The sequence below is a fragment of the Lepidothrix coronata genome, unplaced genomic scaffold, assembly GCF_001604755.1.
Source record: "Lepidothrix coronata isolate B3197 unplaced genomic scaffold, Lepidothrix_coronata-1.0 Scaffold383, whole genome shotgun sequence".
Classification (NCBI taxonomy): domain Eukaryota; kingdom Metazoa; phylum Chordata; class Aves; order Passeriformes; family Pipridae; genus Lepidothrix; species Lepidothrix coronata.
The window spans coordinates 66952-93334 of NW_016690563.1; the positions used below are offsets into that span (position 1 = coordinate 66952).

The 26383-nt window shown below is 50.3% G+C and overlaps 1 protein-coding gene across 1 annotated transcript in view; it reads right to left on the reverse strand.

Moving 5' to 3' along the window:
* The window catches only part of HYDIN (HYDIN, axonemal central pair apparatus protein), a 55601-nt gene that overhangs the window by 23988 nt on the left and 5230 nt on the right, over positions 1-26383 (reverse strand). The window contains exons 6-23 of the mRNA XM_017839188.1: positions 25162-25296; positions 24426-24625; positions 21864-21988; positions 20125-20326; positions 17982-18147; positions 16845-16944; positions 14798-14916; positions 12545-12768; positions 11277-11344; positions 9162-9403; positions 8251-8351; positions 6888-7023; positions 6235-6399; positions 5201-5353; positions 3111-3343; positions 2152-2401; positions 1406-1549; positions 842-958 (exon numbers count right to left, since the gene is read on the reverse strand). Of these exons, the coding sequence (XP_017694677.1) occupies positions 842-958; positions 1406-1549; positions 2152-2401; positions 3111-3343; positions 5201-5353; positions 6235-6399; positions 6888-7023; positions 8251-8351; positions 9162-9403; positions 11277-11344; positions 12545-12768; positions 14798-14916; positions 16845-16944; positions 17982-18147; positions 20125-20326; positions 21864-21988; positions 24426-24625; positions 25162-25296 (2880 nt within the window). The remainder of the gene's footprint in view (positions 1-841; positions 959-1405; positions 1550-2151; positions 2402-3110; positions 3344-5200; positions 5354-6234; positions 6400-6887; positions 7024-8250; positions 8352-9161; positions 9404-11276; positions 11345-12544; positions 12769-14797; positions 14917-16844; positions 16945-17981; positions 18148-20124; positions 20327-21863; positions 21989-24425; positions 24626-25161; positions 25297-26383) is intronic.

The window sequence follows — 26383 nt, forward strand, 5'->3', positions numbered from 1 at the left end:
CCACAGACCTCCTTCCCCTTCCAACGCATTTCACATTTTTCAACCTCAGAAGTGCATACATCTCTATTTACTCTTCTTCTTTGATTCTAAACCTTCCAGGACATTTTTCTCTAGAGCTGATTCTTTTCATGTTTGGAAATTACAGCCTCCCCTGGCAGACAAGGAAACACTCCCATGTACAGAGGAAGGAATAGGCCCCTGAGAGGAGGCAGCTGCTTGAACAAGATCAAAGGCAGAAAGTGACCCCAGAACGTTTGTCTCCTCTCTTGGGCAGAACAGCACAAGATGATCTTCCCTCACATACAGTCATTTCTCACAGCCTTATTGGCTCCAGCAGCCTCCTAGAAGCAGTGATGCCAGCCAGAAGAGAAAAGCAAGCAGGATTTGGCCCATGGTGGAGATCCTGCAGCAGCCCAAGGTCAACTTTGAACATTCCATGAACATGTGGCCAGCCAGAAACCTCAACAGTCCCTCTGCAATGTGTGTCCTGCTGCCTCTGCTACAGGCACATGGTGTCTATAACCTCAGAGCTATGATCAGCCTAAGCTCCTTCTTCTTGTTTGTGCATTGTGGTGGGCTTCTTGCATGGTGCAGAGAAACCAGACAGAGTTTGGTAAACTAGTTCTGGATGTATTGATATCAAACAGCTGCAGTGCCAGAGCACTCCATAAATCAGTGTGGCATCAAGCAGAGCACAGGCAGGCATCAGGGAGAGCTGAAAAGCTTCTCGTTACATTCAAACTGCCTGTTCCCAGAATTCAGTGCTTCCATGGAAGCCTGGGAACCTGAGGAGAGACCCAAAACCACAGAAACTAAATAATGCAACATCCTTTCCAGACACCTTGTGGGAATGATAATGCAGAAGTTGGGATCCAGAGACTAAAGGGCACCTGCTTTGCCTCGGTGTCATAATCACTGCAGTTGGAGGATGTGGGTGGCTCCTTAGAAGCAGGTGAGGCTTGGGGAAATGCACACAGTTGTACAATAGAGCTATACCATAGAGCATCCATACCAACAGCAGAGAAGGCAAAGACACACAGCAGATGACAGGTTTTTCCTCACCAGCCTGAGGAATTCACAGGAATCTCTGGTTTTCCCAGCTTCCCTACAGCACTGGTGTTCAGACATCACCGTGCATTGGAGGATCCTCAAAAACCTCCCTTGACAGTGAGCACAGAAACTGGCATTTCTCTCCAGGTGGTCATGGTCCCCCTCAGCAGTGCAGCCGTAGCTGCAATTCTACTTTGAGGAAGTTAAAAACCAGTCTCATCTCTAAAAACATCCTCACTTACTTTACAAAGTGCCTCAGGAAGGGTAAAGAGGGCTGTTAACACAAGCACCCCCCCCCCATGAGCTCTCTCGCTGAGCCATGCAGTAAATGCCAGGATGCAATCCAGAGACTTACCTTCTCCACACAGAAAGTGATTGTTCTGGATGATATTTGCACCGTGGGAGAAATGAACTTGCAGGTGACCTTTGTCTTGATTATCTCTTTCTTTGTTATCTCTGGTCCCACGGCTGCCTCACACACCAGCTTCTCCTCCACTTCCTGCATGCAAGAGTCACTTGTCACCAGTGCTGCTGGCAGGGTGTCCAGCAAATGCCCTGCATTGGCTCCTCACCCCCCACGGGCCACAAAGTTACAGACACTGCCCCCTTTTCTTCCTATGCTGCAGCCTATTTCTTCTGCGCTCCAATGGCCCTAACACTGCACCCCAACAGCCACAAAAGGCACTTGTGAGACACTCCCTTCACAGGGCTTCTCTTTTGCCTCCTGCTTACCCTAAAGAAACCACCTGACACTTGTTTAATTCACTTTCTGCTTGGGCTCCTGCTTTAAGTGTAACCTATTTTCTCTGCCCTTCCTTTGTGCCTCAGCAGGTGACACTGTTTGCCCCCAAGGAGCAATACTTCCTTCAGCCCGTATTTTGGGATCAGCATTGCGGTTTGGTAGCTATGGAATCACAAAAAAGCCTTAGCAGCTGATGGTGGCCAGCAAGGAAAGCCACCAGTGCTGCCATGGAAACCTGTAGCCTTAAACTGTCTTGAAGGCCCTCGCTCATTTTCCCAGGCAAATGTCAAGGGGCTGCAGGAGAAGCCCCACTGGAGGGGACCTGATGGGGAAGGCTCGGCCCTTGGCAGGGACCTCACCTGGACAGTGCTGGAGAAGCCTTCCAGCACCAGCTCCATAGTCTCGCCTGGCTGCAGATACATCCCCTGTGGCCGCAGCTTAAATACGGGAGGGGTGGATCTCTGGGAAGCATTTCTGCCCTTGGTGACACTGAGGGCAGGGAGAGGATGACGCTGTCGAAAGGTGCTGAAACCTTCTATGCCCCAGTACAGCCGCTGGAACTGCTGCCCCTTGTTTGTCACGTTGAACCGGAAAATGCAGGGAACGAGGCTGGAGGAGAAGCAGAGATGGAAAAGGTCATGGGAGCTGCTATTTCCCTGCAGTCAAGTGCTCTCAGCAAGCAATCTGAGATGTTAACAGCTTGGAGACCGTTCTCATTTCCCGCTCTTAACATGGACCAGAAATAAAGTCTGATGCCTTTCTGATGTCGTCATTGCAAAGAGAAATCGGTTTATACTGACAATGTAGTATTTCCACAGCTTCCCTCACCACAAGGGACTTCCTTCATCACCGTGGGCTTTTTCCCTCACCATTCTGGGCTTCCCCTAATGGATCCAGACTGAAACCATCACTTTGAGAACACTTCACCTCCGAGAGGGCCACAAGAAGAGAATCAATGGGATGTCAATGGAAGCCATGCAGAGGTGATATTTTCTCTACTTAATCTGTCTTTGTCATTCTTTTTCTCTCCCCCTTTCTCTCTTTTTCCCATTTCTTTCTATCTCTACCTCACATTTACTGTTAAATAAAAATCCGTACTACTGACTTTGGTATATGGTCTCATTTGCCCCTTAATTCGGGCAGAGGCGTCTCTCTAATAATTTAAGAAACCTGAGCATAACAACGTTTCTAAAGGAAGCTCTGGCTTCAAGGAAACAGCCAGGGCCTGGAGCACTGAAGAAGATTTAGCCTGAAAGCCTACAGCATAACTGCTCCTTGCTGAGCCAAGAGGAGAGGCAGGAGTTAAGAGATCTCTTACTTGAACTGGGGTTCCAAATTCAGCTCCGGAGCAAACGGTTTGTCAATGGCAATTGTGGTGCCAATGCCCACAGCCTGGATGGGGATGACACTGGTAAGGCTTTTCTCAATGAACAGCTTCATGCTGTCCTCAAATCTCCCTGTGTCACCCAGGTTTGCCGTGACAACCACAGGAACCTCAGCCTTGGCAGGGACCACTCCTTCCCTGGGTTCAATACTCCAGCATTTGCCACCCTGTAAGACAAGCCAAACATGCATTTAGGGTGGAAACCATGGACCCTGGTGACTTGTGGGGTGTGAGAAAAGGAACGACTACAGAGAGGAGGATAAAAATTGTAAAGCCTTCATTTCCCTAAATCTAAGCTACTGTGTCTGGGCAAGAGCAGAGCTTATACAACCTGTATTTTACCCTCTTTTAATCCATTTTAACAGACTTTTAAGTTTTGCCCAACCCAAGGGATGCTCCTTCTCAGGAGAAGGTTATTCCCCCTCCAATCTTTTCTCGGAGTGTATGCCAAGGGAAGCAACTTTCTCTCTTCTAACTTCCCCACAACAGAGCTGGGTTTTCACAAAGGCTCAAGGCTGCAGAAAGCCACGACTGCTCAAATCCCACCACAGCAGCCACACAGCTGGAGGACACTGCTGAGAGCCTGAAGACTAACTGCAAAACCGCTTGAGCAAAAGCCCAGCACCAAACTCCTTGCCCCTGAAGGACCAAAGCCCTGGCTTCCCACTGATCAGCTGCAAAGAGGTGCCCCGGAGCCCTCTGCTTTGGAAAAGTCAGCTCTAAATGGTTATAGCAGGGCAGGAAAACAGGAAGCAGAAAGAAAACTGCTCTGTGGGCATGGCCCAGCCTTCCCAAGCACTCTGGTCCTCTGCTTTCTCATGGACTTCCCTCTGTGGATGGGGTAAGAAAGCTGCAAGCTGCCCTGGGGAGGGAGGCAAGGCCTTCCACTGGGACAGCTGTACAGAAACAGCTCGGCAGGTCCCGGCCTGGTGTGAGCATGCAAAAACTATCATTTACATGCCAGCACCACCCATCTGAGGTGGCTTGCTCTCTGCAGGGGTGGAGAGCAGAATTTCATTATGGAGTTGAAGAGAGCTGCCCTGGAAATCCCTCACTTGGAGGTTACATTTACTCCTCAGATACCTGGGAAAGCAGCAAGTGGAAAACTCACTCTCCTCCTCCTTGGCCCAGGAGGCTGAGCCTGGACTCTCCCCCACCGCCTAATGCTTTATCCACAGACACAACCACGCCCACCGTGTTGGGGCTGCTTTCAACCAGCTCCAGCAGCCCAGCCCACTCAGCATGGAGGAGAACAAACTTCCTCAGCATGGAGGAGAACAAACCTCCTCCCAAGCCTGTTTCCAAGCCCCTCACAGACACCTCTGCAGTGGGGAGCACATGCCAGCCAGCCCAGCCCTGCTGGCTGCACCAGTTCTGCTGCACCAGCTCAGCTCCTCCTGCCAGGGGAGCAGCCCCAGCTCCTTCTGCCCTGTGCAGCCTCCACGAATTAAAGAGCCTTTCTCTGCAGCTGCTCTCCAGATACTCTGGAACGCTATGGAGGCCACAGGCTCCAGGGGTGCACAACCTCCACAGCTGTATCTGTGTGCAACAGCCCGGCTGCTCTGACACCCAGGAGGGGGAAACTCCTCTCCCCACCCAGAGCTTGAGGACAGACCTCACACCCTGGTCTCTACCATTAACAGCAGTTTGGCACAAAGCAAATGTAGATGGTATGAGGAAACCATGGGGAAATCCTTGCCCTCTCAGGAGCAAAGGGCCACAGGCTTCTCTTCATCTCAGAGCTCCAAAAACGTGACTTGCACTGCTAAATACCTTCCACAAAATAAAGGGAGAACTTGTAACCACAATCCAAACTCGCTTCTGCCCCTACAACTCTGCAAACTATTTCACTGAAGGTTGTCCCAGCTAAAACCACCTGCAGAGCCAGGCTTCTCTTGCCTTGGATGGAATCTCTTGTCTCCTCTCTCCCACAGAGTGATATAGAAACCTTACATATAAAATCCAAGTCCTGGGCTGCTGCTGACCAGGGAGTTTCCCTGGAAAACGGCCCCACAGACACTTACGATCTCTGCTCTGAAGGCTGCAGGGATGAGACCCAGATTGCACAGCTGGAGAGTTTGGGAAGTGTCCTGTATCACTTGGATCTTGCCGAAGTTTATCTTATTCACACTTGCATAGACAAGCGGTGTCTTTCCAGTACACATTAAATGCATTTGCTGTTTCAGGGAGCAGGTAAGAGAGATTTAAAAAAAACAAACCCACACAACAGGGAAAGTTAAGAAAGCTTAAACAGCTCAGTCGCACTCAAGTCACTTCTCTAGGGACAGATGTGATGCTCCAGCTAAAATGCTGACCTTTTAGGCAAACATTTGACATATTCCCCTCCCAATTAAAAAAGATTAAAGTCCGGGAAATGTTCAAAATGTAAACTGTTGGCCCAAAGGTAAAAGCTTTGCAAGAAATCTGTAGTTAAAAACAGTCTGACAGTTAAACAGCTGGTTACTCTGGTGGGGAGAAACCCTGCTCTTTAAAGGAAGCAGCCTGATAGTTATGAGCAAGCGTTTTTGTTAAAAGTCAGGCTCCCCTGCACAGCCTGCACTGCCTGGCCTTCCTGCTGACTGGTTTACATGCACAACGGCAATGGCCCGGCTTGAGATGTTTGGTGCCATCCAGGGGATTTGGCATCATCATTTCCATTTACTTGAATATAAGTTTAATTCCCTGCGACCACTTTTCAAACATCAGCCTTCCTTTCTGACACAGAAAGCTGAAGGTTCCCAGAAATCCTCCTTTTGTGTTCAGAGAGATGACATTTTAAAAGAGATGTTTCCACAGTTACCAGCATTTTAAATGGAAGATTAATAAAATAAAATAATCCTCAATTTCAGCTTAGATGAACTATGTGCTGAGATTACTCCCTAGGAGGACTCCACTCTTCCTCTTTTTGCAGCATAAACTGTTTATGCCACCAATGCATTCTGTCCTTGTCCACACCAGCCATATATGACGAGTCCCTGCTTTCCCTGGAAGAATCCCTGTGCACTCCACCCCCCCCAGGATGAGCTGCACAAAGGCACACGTCTCCCCTCGCACTCACCAGTGGGGATCTCTCCTTCCCGAACACGGCAATATCCACCGGGATGGAATGAGCACCCACCGCCTGGACTTCAACTGTAATGGGGATCTCCACCACATTGTGACCCTGGATAATCCCACACGGCTTGGGGCTGGAGTACCACAGAGCAGCGGCCTCTTGGTGTCTCTAGAGGGACAGAATCAAGTGCAACTTCAGAGGCACCTTTAAACTCCTTAACATCTACCACAATGGCAACTCACACACGTTTTTTAAAAATCCCCAGGAAAAAGCTGAAAGGCACAAAAAACGATGCAAGAATTGTTGGGGCTTAGTATCCTCAGGGGGTCCAACAGCTGCTGCATCCACAGACACCCACTCCTGTGCTGGCAGCCTCCTTGCAACAGCTTTTCACAACCTTCTAAGATCTCTCACAAGAAAATACCCCAAACACTAGACTATAAACTGCTTCCTGAAGAGGTTAAAATGATTCCTGAAGTTGATATTCAGGTAGGTTCCTATTTAACTGCTTTCTATAGTTTACATTCAGGTAGAATCCTGTTCTCAGCACATCTTTAAGTCTGAATAGAAAGCAGCAAGGTCTTCTCCAAACCCCATTTGTCCATAATAAACCCCTCAGTAGTATTTGAGAGGAGGAGGTGAATGAGATGCCAAACCTGAGGGAGAACTCTGTAGCATCCTGGAAGGGGGCTCGGGTTCACAAGGGTCAGCGTCTTCTGGCAAGGGACCTTTGCAGAGCACGGTCCACAGTCGAGGGTGGAGGTGAGCAAACGCAGCTCAGGAACGACACATCTGGGCAAAGAGATGACCCCGAGGGAATGAGAGATACTGAGAGAATGGAGAGCATTTACCCCGCAGAGCATGGAATGGAGCATAAGACATTTTTCACTGTCCAACAGACGTTTAATACCTCTACAGAGATAAATCACTTGTCACATCTTTCCACTCAAACACGTCTTGTCAAGGAGGAGCAAACCCTGAGACTCAGCACTGCAGAGGCTGCCAAGTGCCTGGGCAGAGCACGGGCCTTGTCCCACAGCTGCCTCAGCCCCTCCTTTGCCCAAGGAGGCTTGCAAGGACTCCCCCAACAGGCCCAGTGAGCCATGAGCTCTGGAGGAGCCTTCCCATTGAGGGTCAGTGCTCGCCAAGGCTCAAGGAAAAACAACTCCCTTCTCTTCCAGGGTGCTGTTGCCCTGTCAGAAAACTCAGCCGTTTGCCTAGTGCTGAGGGTGTGAGCCACCACCTGCCCTAGGGAGTGGGTGATCATCCTCCCAGTTCCTACAGCTCCCTTGCTGCTGCACCTCACGGGTCCCAGGTCTGTCCCCGTTGGCACTGGTGTTACAAAACTGCAGCCCAGGCACTGACTGGACGGCTCTGCCTGGGAGAGGGAATGGCACCAGGGAACTGCATCCCTCTTGTCATTAAACTGACACCCAGGGCAGCACCACAGGAGGGAATCTGGCTGCAGCAACAACATCTGCGTTAAGTCTGAGAACTGAGAAAGTTAATGCTCAGAAGAGCCAGAGGGAAGCAGGGAAACCTGAGCCCACCTGCCACATCAAGGACTACTTTCCCCTCCCACTCCTACCGTGAGCCCCTTTCCCACTGCCATGTGCCCTCGTTAACTGAGCCAGACCCCAGCTCTCAGCAGGCTGCTCACTGTGTCCCAAATCAATGCTGCAATGTGGTTGGAACCCAGCACAAGCCCACCTCTTGCAGGAAGAAGGACAGGAGGAGCTTGGGAATTTTTTACACCTCAAGCAGCAAAAGCCAGGCCAATAAATAATGTCATTCCTGTTCCCCAGAGAAAAAGGCCCAGGGCCATGCCTGGCTGTGAGCAGGGGTGCTTCTCACCACGGGCTGCTTTCCAAGCACTGCTCTTCTCCTACCTAGCTGGGCAGAACCAGCTTATTAAGCAAGCCTTCTCCTGGAGCTGCAGCCAGCAAACCCCAAGCAAGGCACTGTGCTGGTGGTGGGTGCACAGGGAAGGACGAGCAGCTGCAAGGAGAGCACTGGTACCTGGCTTTGAGGCACAGAGCCAACACCTCCTTGCCAAAACCATCCACGTCCACCACCATATCACAGTCGTATCGTCCCACATCATTGGAACACAGCGTGACCTGGTGGAAGAGAAGAGCAGCAAATACTTCCCTTCTCCCAAAAGCTCATTACCCACGTGTGGTCTTCTCCGGTTCTTGTTTCGCAGTAAGGGAAGGGAGGATTTTGCCTTAATTCTTCTGCTGGCCCATGCCTAGAGCACAGTCTCTGGGAGTAACACAAGCCTTCTGGCAATACTGAATTTGTTAAACACACCTTGCAGCTGTCAGGGCAGAGGTGGCTAAATTAAAGCATTATACATAATCATGTATAATGAGACTAAAGCTCTACTTACTGCTGTCTTCAAATTAGGGGCCCATTTTTCATTTGACTACAATAACATAAACGCAAAGGAAATGTGTTGACTTGGACAGAATGAGTTCAGCTTTTCAGCAGGAAGCTGAGGGCAAGGTGTGCTCCTGCAGATGCCGGGCAGTTGATGGCTGCTGAGTCTTTTCTTTCCTTACTGAGGATCCCTGCAGTGACCACAACTCATTCTGCTCCCCAGGAGAGGAGAAATGAGACCGGGAAGAAAAGCAAACTACTTTATACAGTGGCATCTCTCTAACAGCCACCTTCTGTCCTCATCCTTCCTCTGCCTGTTCTCAGTCAAAGAAGTCACACTCAAAACCAACACACGAATGGCTTCTGTTGACCATGTGATCTAAGCTTATGGTTTTGGAGACAAAATGGTGCTCCTTCAGGAACATTCCACGTAACCCAGCTCCGACACCACTGCAGATCCCTCCCTTGCAGAAGCTGAGAGCCGGCAGTACTAAAGCCCTCCCACAGCCCAGTGAGGCTTCAGCCCCACCTACTGACTCCTCCCCTACCCTGATCTCCCGGGATCCCTGGGAAGGGATGGTCCCTGTGCTGGGTGTTATGGTGAATTCCACTGGCTTCTCGTGACATTGAGTCAGTGTGCCTTTTTCCCAGGATGGGTGAGCGTTGTCTTTCGCTTGATCAAAGCTCCTAAGGCTGGGCTGTCCCTGGCCGTCCTCAGGAATGCGAAGGTGGAAGGTGATGGGCACCACGGAGGTGTTGATCAGGTGGCACGACAAGGTCTGAGGAAAGCCTAGGAAAATGACACAAATGACCATGTAGGCACCAAGCACTTTGTGATTTCTGGTGTGAATATCCTGGTAGGATGAAACTGTACAGCTAATTGAGCAGCTCAGCAAGCAATTAATCATCACTTGGACACTGATCCCAGGTTGCTGCCTTGGAAATGCCCACTCTTAGCCCTGCTGAACACCACAAGTTTCTATCTCTCTAACTGCTCCAAACCAGCATCATCAATTATTTCCACACACTGATGAGTGTGCATCCAGAGTGACCATTTACTCTGAAAATTCAAACCATAAAATTCCCTGTTAACACTGCCAACACTCTCACCATTTTCAAGATATAAAAGCACTGAGTTGTCATTGAGGAAAAGCTACAGCAAGAGAAAGGGAGGATGGAACAGGGAACTGGAACATGATGCAAAGCACCCCAATGCAGTTTCTTTAGGCAGGATCCTTAAGGTATCTCCTGGCTTGAGGCAACCAGACTGAGCACGTACAACTCACAGCCCACTTCACTAGAGGCAAACCTGAGGCTTGCTCTGAGATCAGTGATTAGGAACCATGTCTCACCTTTGCAAATGAGGACATCACAGACACACTGCACACTGGCTGGGATTGCTTCCCACAAGAGTTGACACCACTTTAGCTCTGAGACTTGCTTCCCGTAATGGAAAGCCAGGGATACAGCCACACCTGGTGGGGATGTCCTGCAGAGCCAGTACACCAGCCCACGGCCTGCTCTGCAGTGGACATGTGACTTGGCTGGCCAGCTCTGTGGGGAGGAGACATCTCCCAGGGCCTGCTTACCAAGCGCCATTTGAACCCAGATGGGGAGGAAAACCAACTGCAGGCACAGCAGGGAGCTTCTCCGTGCCCATCAACAGTGACCACTGCCCAGCTCCAGCAGTGACTCCAGCAGGGAGGCGGGAGGGGCACAAAAAGGACAAACACAGGTGTCCCAGTCTGGAATGAGATCAAGGTCACCAGATGCAGACAACAGTCAGCAGCACGGTTAAAAGAAGCAAAGATACAACAGCTGCCTTCAGCTGAGGAGGTCTTAGGAATGAAATCAGAGTAAACAGGATGAATCTCCTATAAGAGAACCATATTTGTGCCCGCTGCCTTTTCTGTTGTTTCATTTATTCAAAAGAAAACTAAGAAGGGGCTCAGGAGTGATACAGAGAGGGGAGGAAGCAGCTCAGGAAAGGTAATGAGTTTTCTTGAAAAGTCCATGAACTGCATGAAAACACAGAGGCATCCTGGGTGCAGAATGATAATGGCCCTTCAGTCAATCCACGACTGATTTCACATTTAAACTGTAGATCATCTCAGTAGAAAGCCTTTTGTGAGCCTGAGATGGAGAACCAGAACCGGCATTCCAATGGTGATGCTCTGGATGTTCAGCCAAAAGCTCTGTCAGCAGAGCTGGGTTTCTGCTGGGGAAGAAGAAGAAACCCACGGCTCTGAGGACACAGGTGCCTGAGGCAGAGCTATTGCTGGGGCATCTGACCTGCTCAGGGATAACGAGGTGCCCTCACACCACTAATTAGCATCCCACACTAAAGGTACATGGCTTAAGCTTCCTTCTCCTGCAGTCCCATCCCCGGGCCCTCCTGGGACGAGGACTTTTACGGTCGTTCTGCTGGCAAGGACTGGGAGATTGGAGCAGAAGAGGCTACGAGGGACACCAGAAAATAATGACTTTCTATTCCTTTGGTCCTTTCGGATCTCACGATGGCAAAATGCCACCAGCAGCCCTGGAGTTAACACCCTGCAGGCTGCCATGGAAGGGCACAAGTGACAGATGCTCTTCTGTTCAAGTGCTCCGTTTTGGCAAGGCACAGATCCCTCCTGCTGTGTCCAAGCCCAGGGAACACTCACCAAAGGAGACGTCATTGAAGTCGAGGCCACCTGTGCTGAAATGCAGGCTCAGTCCGGTGACATGGCCCCTGTGAGGACGAGGACAGTGGAGGCAACGGCTTGGTTAAAGGGAACTGCAAAGCCTTTGGCCGTCCTTCCGGCTCAGGTGGGTCAAAGCTGGTGTCAGAGCCCCGTGGGTGTCAAACCAGCCCCGCACCCTGTGCTCAGCACGGCGTCTGTGGGCACAGGAGGGAGCCAACAGCTGCTGATGGGGCTTAGGGCACCACAGTAGGCAGGGCATGCCCCCGAGGTGCTACTGGCCCCATGGAGGACCCTGTACACACACCCAGAGATGGCTCTGTGCCCTTGCCTTAGGAGAAAGACCGACTCACTATTTTTCTCTTGCAAAGTAATAACCTTTTTGTTATGTTTTATCCATTTCCCTTATGTTCTTGGTAAAATGGACTGCAGATTCCTTTTGTTTCTTTACTACCTTGATTTAGTGCCTCCCAACAGCGGCCCAGACACAGCCACCTCCAAAGCTCCAGAGCTCCCAGCATCAGCTTTCCTGCCTCCACCACATTACCCCACCAGCCCGTGGTTCAGACTAGCTGGGACAAGCCTTCATGCTGCTGTTGTGCTGAGAAGGGAGCTTTGCCTCTCCTTCATCACCCCTTCTCCCCTTGGCTGGGCGAGGATTATCTTTTGCAATGGCACCAGCCCATGGGAGGATGCCCAAGTCCTTGTGACAGTCCCTGCTGCTGCAGAGCTCCCCATCTCCCACCCCAGTCCCTTCCTGCTGTGGAAAGGAGGTCCCAGAGCACTCCCTGCACAGGACTCGGGAGCACAGCCTGTGCCTGTGCACGGGCACAAGGGATGATGGGAGGCTGCTGCTGCCCCTTCGGCACAGATCATTAACAGAGGATTTTAGAACCACTTCTTCTGGCTGCAGAATCACCCAGGCTGGCCCATCTCCAAAGCCCTGGGGGCCTTGATGGGCGCTCAGAGGGGACATCCGAGACCAGCAACTGCCCAAAGCTGATGCCTTCCCGCTGCCTGCCATGGCCAAGGCGGAGGGAGGTCCCTGCAGGAAGGAGTCACTCCAGCTCCTGGGTACCTGCACTGGGCAGAAGGCATCCCCACACTGAGGGGATGCCAACATCAGAGCCAAGACTAAGACCTCGGGCAACACCTTTTTTCTCTGCTCCACCACCAAATGAGGCAGGTGAGAGATGATTACCCAGAGACAGCTACAGACGTGCCCACCAAGCTCCCAGAGCCCTCCTCACCTGACAGTCAAGGACACAGGCTTAGGGGATTCCATCACGTTGAAATGGAATTCTTCCTCGAACTCCCCCAGGGTGCTAGAACTGAAGGAGATCTGGATGGGCTGGAGCCCATTGGGTGGAATGATGCCCTGCTGGGGCAGAAAGGTGAAGCAGGAGCCATGGGCTGTGGTTGGAGGGATGAGCTTGAAGGGAGCATCAATAGCTCCTTTGTTAACCAACATTGCCTGCAGCAGCAAGAAAGCAAAATGGAAATACATGAGCAACCTTCCTTTCTTGCAGAAGGCTGAGGTGCTTTCTAATAAACGATTAACCCCTGGAAAGGCAAAAGAGGCCATGTGCTGCTACGTGGCAGAAGCCAAAAAAGTACAACAGGAGACAAGTTCTGCCTTTGGGTTTTCATGCAAAGCAGCGATAACTTCACATAAGCAGAGTCACTCCTGGGTTATCCCAGGGACACGGAGCGGGTCACTCCTGGCCAGCATCACCAAGTTCATTCAGACCCGGCCTGAGGAGCAACGTGGGGCAGTTGCAGCCACGTAATGAATCCCCACAGAGCTGCTGCTGCTCCAGGGGTGCCCGATCCTGCCAAGGGCAGCACACATTCAGCTTCCATGGCAGCCAACCAGTTTACTGCGTGCAGAAGACACCTCAGAACGGTGCTATCACCAACTTCAGAACCTCTCCCCAGCTCTGCTAGGGTAGATTGTTTGGGTTATTGTATTTTTAATTTAATCTGATAGTTTCTTAGACCTTGCTCAGCCAAACATCTCAAGAAAGGATGAATGTGAGGTGCACACTCTAAAGAGTTGCTCTCTCACATCTCTACACAGCCTTGGGGAAACCCTGCCATTGCCATGGATTTATCCATCTGCTTTGGAATTCTTTCCCCAATTGTTAGCCTGGCAAAACCTGTCAGAACAGTTGAGGCAGAAGCAGAGGGATGTCCCTCATTTTGTAGCTTTGCAGCTGCTATTGAAAATATTCCCGTATTTCAACCTCTGCCTTGAAATTTGAAAACTACTCTCCTCTCATGTGTTACCTGTGTTACAAATTGCACTTGGGGATCCCATGCTGAGCTGAGGTTTACCTGCAGCGTAGCTGCTTAGGACAGCACTAACAGCATCATCTACTCATTCACCTTTTCTTGTGGCAATGGATTTGCCATATGCAGGACAGAAAAAGTCCTGTCAGATGGATTGGTGAGGAAAACAGCTCAAACATTATGGAGACAGAAGTTTTTACTGTGGTTCAAACATGTTTTCAAAATGCCTTTTTGTATTTTCTGCAGTGTCACTGTCTCCTTCTTCCCGACACCCCCTGTGAAGCTATTGTCTGACACAGAGTGTCCTGGGAAGGGGTTCTGAGGTGTTTCTCATTGGTCCCTTGTTAACCCCTTTCTATTGGTTGTTGACCCTTTACCTGATGGTTTTTTCTGTGTGACCCTGACCTTGTGATTGGTCCCCTTTTGACCCTCCTAAAAGCCTTATAAACCCCAACCCCACAATAAACTTCCTCTTTCCTTTGTCCCTCCCTGTGTGGTCTGTGTGTGCTCCTTGCGGGGTCGTCGGGCCACGTGCAGGGGCGGGGGGAAGGGCATTCACCTCGCAGGTTATGGGGCCAGCATCCTAAGGCCTGGAGGTCTCCCCAAATCCCACTAATCCGCCGTATTTTCTCATGTAATGAAATTAGTATATTGATAGTGAGAAACAATAAAGTATCAGCATCAAAAATGCGGAAAGAGCACAATCTTTTGGGAAGAAAACAACTCAGTGTGTCCTTTCCTGCCATGGCAAAGCTTTTGGAAGTGTCTGGTATGATGTAGTGCCTCATTTTCCACCTTTTTCAGTTGCTCTCTCTTGCAGTGAGCTCAAACGCAACCAGTTTGTTCCAGCTGCTCTTGAACAGCCTGAGCACAAAGGTGCCTTGAGTCTGAGGCTGGAACAGAAGCCTCTGAACACTTCAGCTTTTTGACCCAGTGTTGCTTTCATGTGTTGAGGGGTTGTTTTGCAGAAAGCATCCCAGCTGATCTCCAAGGGAGGTTGCCAAAAAGCAGGAATTGGGGCTTCATGAACAACAGACAACACGTTTCAGACCCTGGAAAAGGATCCAGATTCTGTGAAACCCCCCAGATTTGACTAGTATGTCAAATATTCCCTGCTCACAACTGCCCAAGTTGCCAGAAATTCCACAGGTCCACCAGGCTCCCCTCTGCCCCAGGAGCCATCAGGATCCACCCCAGCCCCTGTTGCTCACCTCATAGCTGTAGGCTTTTCCAACCAAAACTTTCCCCATGTCCAGTTCCTCAGAGTTGAGTTGGAGGCAGGGCCCGAGGCCTTCCCCTGTGAGGTGCAGGGGCAGCCTGGTCTCACGGCCTGGGGAGAGATTTCCATTTCAGTAGAGTAATTCTTACTCTCTTATCCTGCTTTTTCCAGGCTGCCTCAGTGCTAGTCCCTGACTCTGAGATGGGTGAGACCAGCTCCTGATGCTCCAGGGGAAGAAATGGACCCTTCTCTTCCCTCAGGAGATATGCCCTGGGGCTGGCTTCCAATTTCTAACCCACCCCTTGGGCTTGTTTCCCATTTAGCCACCAGTTTGCACCCTGAAAATGCGATGCCGAGTTTAAAACATGATTTCTGTAGTGATAGGACAAGGAGTAATGGAGACAAATTGATAGAGGGGAAATTTAGGTTATATATACAAAAGAAATTCTTCCCTGTGAGGGTGGTGAGACCCTGGCACAGGTTGCCCAGGGAAGTTGTGGCTGCCCTGTCCCTGGCAGTGTTCAAGGTCAGGTTGGACGGGGCTAGTGGAAGGTGTCACTGCCCATGGCAGGGGGTTTGGGACTAGATGATCTTTAAGGGCCATTCCAAGCCCTTTATCATTCCATGATTCTGATTTCCTTCCCATGCACTTGGAGGAGCTTTGAAATCCATTCAGTGAAGGGACAAATCTTGCAAAGAGTTGGGCATTGCTGCCTGGCTTCCAACTAAACTGGGGGGCAGTAGCCCAGCAGCACAGGACTTTGTTGCCAAAGTCTTCAGCTTCCGCTGCTTTCTGACACTCAGCATCTTGTTCACAGAATGTCCCTGTGTTTGGTGACTGGCTTGGAACATGATTCTCATCTGGCCATGTCAACAAACAGAGATGCACAGTTTCACATGATGCACGACATCATAAGGAATGCCTTGGGAGCAGCTTTTTAAATCCATGCTTTCCTTCCACAGCTCTAACAATGGCAGTTGGTGGGCAGGAAGAGAGTTTGTTAGCATGAGCCCTGAGTAATTACTGTAGATGGCATTTGTTGAGTTATCCCTGCACAATTACTGTCTAAATAAAAAGCTGTTTCATGACATTTGTATCCATCAGCTTGGAGCAGGAAGGCAGGCAACAGAGTGGCTGGGTTAGGAATTGCAGCACCCTCCAGAATGGGAGCCTGGCTGCTGGAGGGCCATGGGCCTCCCACCTCTTTCTCGTAGATGGGCAAACCCAGAGTATTCCCTAGATGGAAACCTGACAGCCATCTCCCACTTTAAGGTGAAAAACACTAAGCAGCACCATGCAGAGACAGGGGGGAAGGACAGGGGAACCTGAACCACGCTGTGCCCTGTGAGTGTTCCCTGCCCTGTGTGGGCACAACAAAGCCACCACCTCTGTAAGGGGGTGACTCGGGGTGGGGGGGCAATGATAACTGCTCCCAGAAAAGGACTTGACAGCACTCCTGGAAGCTGAGCACAGCAAGCCCAGTGGCCACCACCTGGACACACTTCAGCCTGAGAGCCAGAAGGTGACAATTCCCACGCAGGGAGAGAAGCAGGTGCTGGCCAGGGGTGGTCCTTCTGCAGACAGCCTGGGCTCAGCAGGGCTCAGCCACCTCTGGTCTGCTGTTGTCTGGGCAGTGGGAGGTGATCCAGGCTCAGGGAGCACATTTCTACCTCAGCTCCTACCACCTGATGATGGATCCATGTAATGAGGAGCCATCCTGGAGGTCAGTGCTCCAGAGGGGCTTAGTGCCTGTTCCCTAAAGCTGTTCTGCTGTGTAGCTCTTTGGCCTTTGAGGAAATACTGGCAAACCCATGGCATGAAATCTTATCCATACACTGCTTGGATTGTTCTGGGATCAGTGTCCTGAGCCCTGGCCTTGCATGGGAGACCACCAGGAAGCCGCAGGGACAGTGGACATGAGCTAGCACTGCCCTGCTGACCTTGGACCCTTCCTAGCACTTCCACAGGAGCCCAGTGGGCTGGAAGAGTATTTGCACCTCCCCCTCACTGTGGGTGAGAGAAAGAGAAGGAGCCGTACCTGAGATGGAACAGTAGGCCACTTTTCTATAGACTTGGGCTTCTCGGGGTTTAAAGAACACCTTGATTTCAGCTGAACAATGTGGCCCAACCTCTCCCTCCTAAAACAGAAAGAGACAGCAAACCATTTACCTTCCAGTATCACATTTCTTCTTTTCAACCTGTAAGCCTTTACTTAGAGCAAGGAGTGAACAACACAAAGAGCCCGAGGAAACACTCAAAAAACAGCTCAACACACCGCAGGATGCTCTTAATGCTCAGCTGATCAGCTCCCACACTACAATATTCCTACTGCCCTGACACAAGCTCTTGGTCACATCGTGCTGCTGTCAGCTACAGTGGTGTGAAGCTGCTGTTGTGCTGACACTGGTGGCTCTTGGCCTTAGATGGGCGATAGGAATAACCAAGAAGAGAACATGATCCCCTTTCTTGGAAAGAAAAAACTTAGTTTAACTTATTTTAAAAGAAAGCAGAGGCTGGGATTGTTGTAGGGTTTACTCCAAGACGAGGAGGGATTTTGCACTGCGCAGACAGCAGGGATTCTTCATCTCACACTGTGCCAATATTCATAATCAGGGCTCTGGTTGATGGAAGGACATGGGGGTTTGCTTGCAGAAACAGGAAAAGATTTTCTGTCCCTGTGTGCAACAGAACTCAAAAAGTCCGTTTCCAAGTCTTGTGTCCAGGCTCCCAAATGACACTGGAAGGGAGACTCAGACATGCTGTAAGTCCTGGTTACAGGGAGGGATTGGCATTTCCATGACCTTGGGCTGAATTTGGCCTCCTTTTTGCTTCAGGTCAATCTGTGAACTGACAGTGCTCCAACACCCTCTGGGAAGCCCCACACATCACATGTAAGCTGTGCCACTTCCTACAGTAACCAACCGCTCTGGACACTGCAAGGACACGCACCAAGCTCCCTTGATGTCGAGCCCTTGCAGCAGAGCTCAGCTTTAGGTAGGTTCCTGCTGCCTGCCAGGAGCCCACAGGGTAGCATTGCTTTTTGCAACAAGCTCTCCAGCCTCGCCAGAAACCTCATGTCTTCTCTCGGGGCACATCAAGCCAGCTGAGGTGGGGATCTGCCGAGTGACCTTATTCGGGGAGGGGGAGGAGGAGGAGGTTCTCAGCTATCACTTACCAAGGGCTCGATGGTGAAAACATCATCTGAGAACAGCATGGGGTCTGCTTGAATCTTTGCTGTCTCCTTCTCCAACTCGCGGTCGTACAGGTCAAGCTCCTCATAGCGCTTCATCACAAGAGCCTTCACCAGCTCGAGGGGCGGCCGAGACAGATTGTGACACAGCCTGCAGCCACAGGGAGAAACAAATGCAGGAGGTCATTTAATAAGCCACTGATTTGCAGAGCTGAGTGTAAGTGCAGAAGCAGCAAAGCGCTCAGGGAGGAGCAGCAGTAGCTCCACAGCAAGGGGCTGAGCCCAAGCCACGGGGTCCCAAAGGGCTCAGAGGATCACTTGTTGTTCACTCGCAGGGCAGGTGCTTTTACTCCACACTTACAAGCTTGGGAGAGGTTTTAAAAGCCATCAGCCCTCAAGAGAACCTCCTGGCTCAGAGCCACTGCCAAAACTGACAGAGAACCCACCAGTGACCTCAACTGACTCTTCCTACCACAGAGTTGCTTGGGGGAAACAGATAAAGATCAAGGAGCCCCCTCACTGCCTGCAGGTCTTCTCTGGCAAGGGAAGAAGAAGCTGGCTCTCAGCTGCAGGTTACCAGCATCACTCTTGGCTTCTTCCCTTTTGGACCTGCAGGGATAAGCTAACCCTGTGTGCCCTGTTCCCTACACTGCCTTCCACCAGAGCATCCCAGAGCACTTTCAAAGCCAATTGATGAATTCAGGCATGGCACCTCTTCAGTGACATTAAAGGTTTTATATGCATGAAAACAGAGGCCCTGAGAGGGGGGCATCTAGCCTTGAACCACCTTCTTTTTTCCTCCTTTTGGCCTTCTCTGCAGACCTTTGGCACAGTTAATTGCTCCGTTACTTGGTAGCTGCAGCAGAAATCATTCTAGTGTTTTAAGATCACAACCAAGAGATGAGAAAGGAACAGCTGCTTCCCAGCTGGCAGATCACTGTTCCCCCCTCAGACTCCAGTCCCCTGGCTGTGAAGAACCTGCAGGTGGCAACTGGAGGGACAAGTAGAAGGCTCCATATGGAGCAAATTGAGGCAGTGGAGTATAAACAGGACAGCACCCTCACCCAGCCAAATTCAAACACAGTTAGGAAATACAGTCATGGATATCACCAGCTGCACACAGACAGAGCCTTGGGCAAACACTGTCACTGGCACCAAAAATACCGGCTATGGCTGGCTCCCTGCACCAGAAATATTGGCTATGGCTGGCTCCCTGTGCAGCGCATTCAGAAATGTTTCTCCAGGGCTGACCTGCAGTGCTGGGCATGAGGAGGGCATCCAGCCACTGAGATGGCAACACTCTGCTCAGCCTCCATCAACAGACAGTAATTTCCCCATGACGAGCCAGAAGGCCCTGATGCTTTGCACCCCCACCTTCCACTGCCTTGTGTTATATAACAAGTGAATACTTGCCTGAGTGCAAGAAGCGGGGTCACAAATAGGACGATTGCTTTAGGGGGCACTCGCCTCGGAGGACCCCCAGAATGGACCCCTGACAACCACTGAACTAAGACCTGAGCACGTACAATGGCAAAACCACTCCCACTCTCGCCTCCCATGCTAATGAGGGACTGTACAGAAGTAACTCACATAAATGGCCAGAAGACAGAGGAGCTAACTAAAAAAATAGACCTTTACTCTAATAAAAGGGAGAGTTCACTGAACAGACCTCAGGAAGGTCTCTCAACTCAGTGGAGGTTGCAGCTTCTTTTATCCCCTTTGCCCGGAGCATAGGTCCCTCCCCATTTCTCCATTGGCTGGGATACTCTGGAGTTACAGGCTTCCCAGCAGGCCTACTGTGTGTCCCCCAATATGTGCTGATTAGGTGGCTCTGGAGGTCACTGACATTGTTCAAGGTGGAGGCCACAGCACTTCAAAAGAGAGGACAGGGCCACATGATCCTCCCATGCTGCTGGTTGGTCCCCCTGTCTCTGGGCAAACTGCACCTCTCCCGAATTGACACCTGAAAAACCAGCAACTTTGTTGCTTCTTACTGCGAGCTGTGACTGCCCTGCAAACTTTGCAGGAACACCTACTTGTTCCTAACACCCTAAAGCACAAGCACCCCTGAGGCCATATGTTAGTTTTACCCTTGGGCAGTGTATGTCACTGCATCTTTCAGACCAACCTGATCTTCTGTGGATACTCCTCTGCCTCAGTAGCAAAAGCCTTCCACTGGAATCGGGCTGTGATGTTACTTCTGTTGTGGATGGCTGTGGTTCTGTGGCTTGACAGTGTGAGATAAGTCTTGTCAAGTTCCAAAGAGTACTTGTCCAGCCCAATGTTGAAGTCCTTAGCTTTTCCAAGAAGTCTGGTGTGGGTATCTTCACCTGGAACAAAGCAAAGAGGAGTCTTTGCTCAGCTCACTCGCTAATGGAATTACAAGGACCAGAGCAAACCACAGGTAACAGAAGAAAGTGTCCAGCCTTTAGCTGGATAAGTAATTCCACGGATCAGTACACTTATCAAATCCCAACAGCTGCGTGTGTACAGTGTGAGGATGTCCTGGACACCAGCTTAAGCACCTTATTTCTGCGTGTGTTTGTAGAGATTTGTCCCGAGGTGACAGTATTTACAGTGAGATTTGTCAGGTGTGCTCAGGTGACCCACTCAGATCCCAGGCAATTCTGCATCAAATTCATTCAGGTGACTCTAAGGAGCCCCACTCAGTCACAGCCCAGAGTTTCCTGAAGGCACCCCATAAGACTCCTGCCTCTCCCAATCCCTTGTTGCTGACAAGCAAAGATTCCTGGGGGCAGGTGTGAAGAAAGGGAGGTCCAGGGGAGCAAGGGAAGTGAAGCCCATGGCAGAAGGGGACTAAGGTGAGGAAACAAGACATGATGTTCTACAACATTCAATATGACAAAGCACTAGAAAATCAACACCATGAAAGCCATCATCCCCTCCCTGTCCAAACCCATGGCCACATCAGTCTAGAAATATTTGATATCATTCTGATCTCAAACACCAAGTTGAAACATTTGAAATGAAAGAAAGAAGAGCAGAGAGAAAGACTAAAAGTACAGAGCAGCTTTTATATGAAGACTGAATGGGGTTCCTGAACCTAGAAATCAAATGGGAGACAGATGGGAGAGGTTTGGAGAGCATGAATGGCCTGAGAAATGGGAATAAGGGAAAATTTGTCATGATTTGTCATCCAACAGGAACCCGAGGGCCTGAAAATGTTCTTAGACAGAAACTACATGTATGTGTAGAGGACAACATAGAAAAAGGGTCTGTGGCAAGACAACAGAGAAGCAGCTTAGGGGACAGAGGTGAGCAAGAGACACATGACATTGGAGAGAGTTGGATGGAAAGCTCACATGTCACAAACAGCACTGTCCAGGAATACAACTTCAGCCCTGCATATCCACACTGCAATGGAAAATCAAGGTTCCTCCTTCCTCCACTCAGCAATTCCCAGCAAAACAGGATTCCAAGATCTCATCCCTGTTTGAGGGCATCCATTTTATCAACCCCCTAAACACTAACTAGTTTTCACTTTTCTTTGCGGTAAAGCTGGGACGGGGCGGTGCTGCTGGAGGGGGAATTCAGGTGGCTGGGACAGTGAGGAGAGGAGTGCTGGTAGAAGACTGTGGTGGGGGTGCAGGATGGAGAACACCATGCTGACACCAGGGTCCCCCCAGGGATGGACCAGCACACAGCAACACAGCACATCCAGGACAGGGACAGACTCAGCCTTGGCCCCTTCTCTGCTCACTTCTGAGCACTGAAACACACAGGGGCTTTGAAAGGAACAGTTCTACAAGTAGTTTGCAGAGCAAGTCTAACGTTATTCTGCTTAGAAAGGGCTCTGCTATTCGGAAGGACGCAGGGCGAGTGCACCGTGCAGTGCCCAGCACTCACCTCTGTCGCAGTGCACTGCCAGGGATGTGGAATGATGCCCGGTCTCCAGCGGGTGATATTCCACTGTCACTTGCATGGCTTCACCAACATCGAGGGTTCCAGTGGCTGGACCGACAGTGAAAGGGCTGCAAGACCAAGAGAGAGATCAGGACTCTTGGGGGAGGTTTGGGGACGATATTTGCAGTCTAGTTCACTTCAGCTGACTTGTGCAAGCAAGAAGCATAGCAACCACAGTCAGCAGAAGACAGACAGAACACACAGCATCAGAAACAGCTACTGACTCTCTTCGGAGGAGATGCAGCCCTCAGAAAATCCTGTCGGATGAAATGAACTCATCTCCCCCATACTCTGCATGAAGGCTCAAGGGTCTGACTGCCAGCAATCCCACCAGAGAATGGTTCGGAAGAGCACAGAGAGGGTTAAGAGCTATTTGCATGCACATGACACTGACTGCCTCAGGAATGTCTCTTTTCATTCAAGAGGTGCAAATGGCAGGGCACTCCCTGTCCTGTGACAGTACAGCCTAGGAATCAAGAGGGAGAATAAAGTCTTCCTTGAAGACCAGAGAATAATGAGTTTAATTTGCAGTGTGGTTGTTTGGGGTTGTTTTTCCCTTTGTAAACATCCTGGTTTAGCCTAAGAAAGGGCACGTTTTATCAGCATTTCAATGAAAGCTGCTCGGAAGAAAAGGAGCAATGAAAACTCTGAATGAGTGCAACTGCAAATTGGAGCAATACAGTGACGTGGACACAATATCCAAAAGGAGGGTCCGGTTTACAGCCTGAAGGATTCAATCCCAGCTAAATGAAGTGCCATTAAGAGCAGCACATCAAGGGAGCTGAACAGGAGGTTTCTGTGTATTCACCAGGGATGCAGTCTGGGATTCTGGAGTGTCATCCAGGCTGGTAACTGTTTGCTTGGCCGGCCAGAGAAACAAGGGAAATAATTAGGCAAATGTGTTGGTGCAGTTTGGATTTAACAGGAGCAAATCCGCTTTGTCACCAGGTAAACAGCTCTTGCCTGACAGATACAAAAATCAGTGCTTTAATGCTTCGGGATAGCTCAGGTCAAAGGTGCTTCTGCCCAGTGGCTGCTGGGCTTTGTGCTCTTTGTACAGCCCCACTGAGAAAACAAAAGTTTAGTGCTTTGCTGATGGTTAATTTGTCACCTTAAAAACATTTCCTGGGGATTCTGATGATGATTAGAGAATGCAACACAAAAAAAATAAGAAGAACAACTGGAGCCGTGTGCAAGCTGAACTTTGTTCCTGTCAGTGGTGACAGCTGATGGAATTGCTGCCATTTCTGCTCCTTAAGGAGCTATTGCTGCAATTAGGGGCCTGACCCGGGCCCATTACCACCGTTGAGAACATCGCTACTGGCTAATGGAGAAGCCTTGGGCCAGCAATGTTTTTGTGCTGGGCCTGAGACTTTGGAGAGAGAGGAGGAAAGACAAGCCCCACCAGCCCCAGAGCTGGATTACTTTCCGTGCTCCTGCATCTGCCCTGATGGGGATGCCAGGACTGCTGCAGGGCTCTGCTGGGGCTTGGGGCTTCATTGCCTGGGCTGGGAAAGGCATGGAATTTTTTTTCCTGTTCTTTTGCCAGAAATTTTGCCAGAACAGAGAAGCTACTAGTCAAGGGGCAACTCTTCAGCGCTACCTTCCCTCCTGTTCCTTCCTACTCCTGCCCCATGTCTATATACTCCTGCCCTCAGATGGCTGGATGGAGAATAACACTCCTGGCGCTGACTTCAGGGGATGCCTGAGAAAGAAGGGATCTTCCTGTTTTCAAATTCTCAGAAGAGGATCCAGCCAAGTTCAGGACTAAGAACCCAAGAGCAAATCAGTCCCTGCATCTCCTACATTTTCACATATTCCCCAAATTGCTCCTGTTTCTTATGCCTATGGGCAGATGATAGATCAACAGGCATGAAAGGACCTTGAAGAAAGTTCCCAAGGAAGAATGAATGACAGTTTGACAAAAATTTAACACAGAACAAAATAAACTGAAAAAAAAAAAAAAAGCAGAAACACATGAACTTCAGAGTATTTTAAAAGAAATCTGAATGCAATCTGCTTGAAAATTTATACTGGTTTTCAAAGGTTCTTCATGAAACAGAAGAGATGACTGATGCCCTCAGCTGACAAGGGAAATCAGATCAGCTTTGACTAACAGGAACTGCACAGGCTGTTCACAACACAGCTCATGGTGGGCATCTGATGAGAGGCCCCCTGATGTACCACATGCTTGAGGCCTCCTGGAGAATGGGTTTATTTGGCTGACAGTGGGAGGCAGCCATTTCAGAAGGTGTTGGTGCTCAGGAGGGTGCAGACCAACTACTAACGTGTTCCAGCAGTCCCTAGGAAATCTGGGAAAGACAAAGCTCAGGAGTTGCATCCTGCTTAAAACACTAGAAGCAACAGCAGACCCCACACGTCCTGCCCGTTTCCAGCTGTGGCTGCAGTGCAGCAGCTCGGATGCTCTGGTTCCTTTGGGATACTCTTTCCCAACTCTGCCATCACCCAAAGGTGTTTTGCACTAAGACAGATGAGCTGCTTTACCTCTCAGTGCTGAGGCTGTAACAGGCTTCCAGGTTCCCGGTGTTGTGAACCAGCAGAGTCTTCTGGGTGCTGTGGTTGACTGGACACGACGAGAAGTCCAGCTGGTCAGGGAAGTCCAAGACTGGGCGGGCACCAATGGCTTGGATTGGCACAGAGACCTTTTCCCTTTCACTGATGCAGACAAGCTGGTGGAAATGATCCTGCAGGAAAAGTAACTGGCACAGTATTGAGGGCATTGAGTGCCATCCTCATGGCAGAAGAAAAAGTGCTGTTTTCTATGACCCTTTGTGGGTGTGAATTTACCTCTTCCACCCCAAAAATGACCACTAATTCATACTAATAAAGGCTGGAGAACAGAGCATGTGAAAAAGCATCATTTTTGCTCCATTCCAATGGGAAAGAATACAGCTCTCTGGATCTTTTTGTTCCTCTGGTATTTTCCATAATAAAACCCCTTCCACTGAGCCTAGAGATGGCTAAACATCAATACCTCTCCCTGTCATTTCCTTACTGTTCCATCTGCCTCTTCCCTTGTGAACGTTCAAGAATAGGCACAGAGGGAAAGCAAAGCCCTCTAGGCCCAGCTGCAGGGCCTGGCAGCACCACACCGTGCCAAGGTGTGACCAGCTCCAGGCTGCCTGCCCCCAGCCCAGAGCCGACCTCACAGCACGGGCTGGGCTATAACCAGTGTGCAACAAACACCCCGGCTTTAGAGAGAACATTCCTCCAAACTCACCTTGCTCCCCTCAGGGATGAAAAGGATGTTTATAGTACAAAATGAGCCCGGTGGTATCTGATGGCACACACCATTGGGGCCGACCAACTTGAAATAAGGTGAGCTGTCCATGGTGACCTTCACCAGCCGAGTAACCTGCAGGAAAGACACAAAATGGTGATTTTGCCGCTTGTGGAAACAGGAGGAGACCTGGGTGTGCCCTGGTGACAGCCTTCCTTGACCACTTTCCCAAAGGACTTTTAGCTCTGGAGGTACAAGCACAGGCTACACAAGGGTGAACTTGGATCCCTCTGCCTGGGCAAAGCGGCTCGGCCAGAGGCAGTAGGGCAGTGCCTGCTGGGAAGGAAGGTCAGGCACCAGCAGTATGGAGATAGAACACCTGAACCAAGTCATCCTCATTTTCAATAAGCCCAGAGAATCTGCTTGCTTCTGCCTGCACACAGCCACGCAGCCCTGTTCCAGAGGGAGAATGTGCTACCTGAAGGCAAACCAGCACATTGTCCTGAGGGAAGGAAGAAATTCTCTTCTAACAGACTGAGGTGGAGTGGGGAAGTCCAGCTGTGGGGACACAGTCATATGGGCACACCAGCAAGAGGAGACCAGACACTTGGCCTTACTGGAAAACTGAAGAGAAAAGGAGGAACACAGCAAGACAAAGAGACAAGCCCTGACACAATGAGATGGCAAAGAGAATTGAAATGGGCTGTAAAGAAGCAAGGAAGAAGCACAAGACACTGCCAGGAAAGGCTGGTGCAGAAGATGAGAGCAGTCAGCTTGCCAGAGTGATGGAAAGCCAGACGGCCCTGCAGGCTGTGCCTGTCAACTCTGGGCTTGAAAGGTTATTTTCTGCCTGGAGAAACATGAGCAGCACCGACTGACAGTGTGGTTTCATTATTAAAAGCCAATCTCAGCTCTCCGGGTGCTCTTGCTGCCTAGTGATTGTGGCCAGGTAGCTGCCAGTGCAGGCAAGCCAGACTGCTGGGCATTCCTGCAGCCACCCTACTGCCAGTTTCTGCCCTCAGGGGAACACAGGGACAGCAAACAGGCATTTTCTAGCACACGGGTATCAACCCCTGAGCACCAAATCACATCTCACGTCTAAACCAGGTGATTTGGACTCCCTGCTGTCTATTCCCAATAGATTGCCCTTGGCACAAGAGTCAGTTGAGAAACTGTTTCCCTGACTGAAATTCAAAAGGTCTCAGTTTTCCTCTTTACAGTG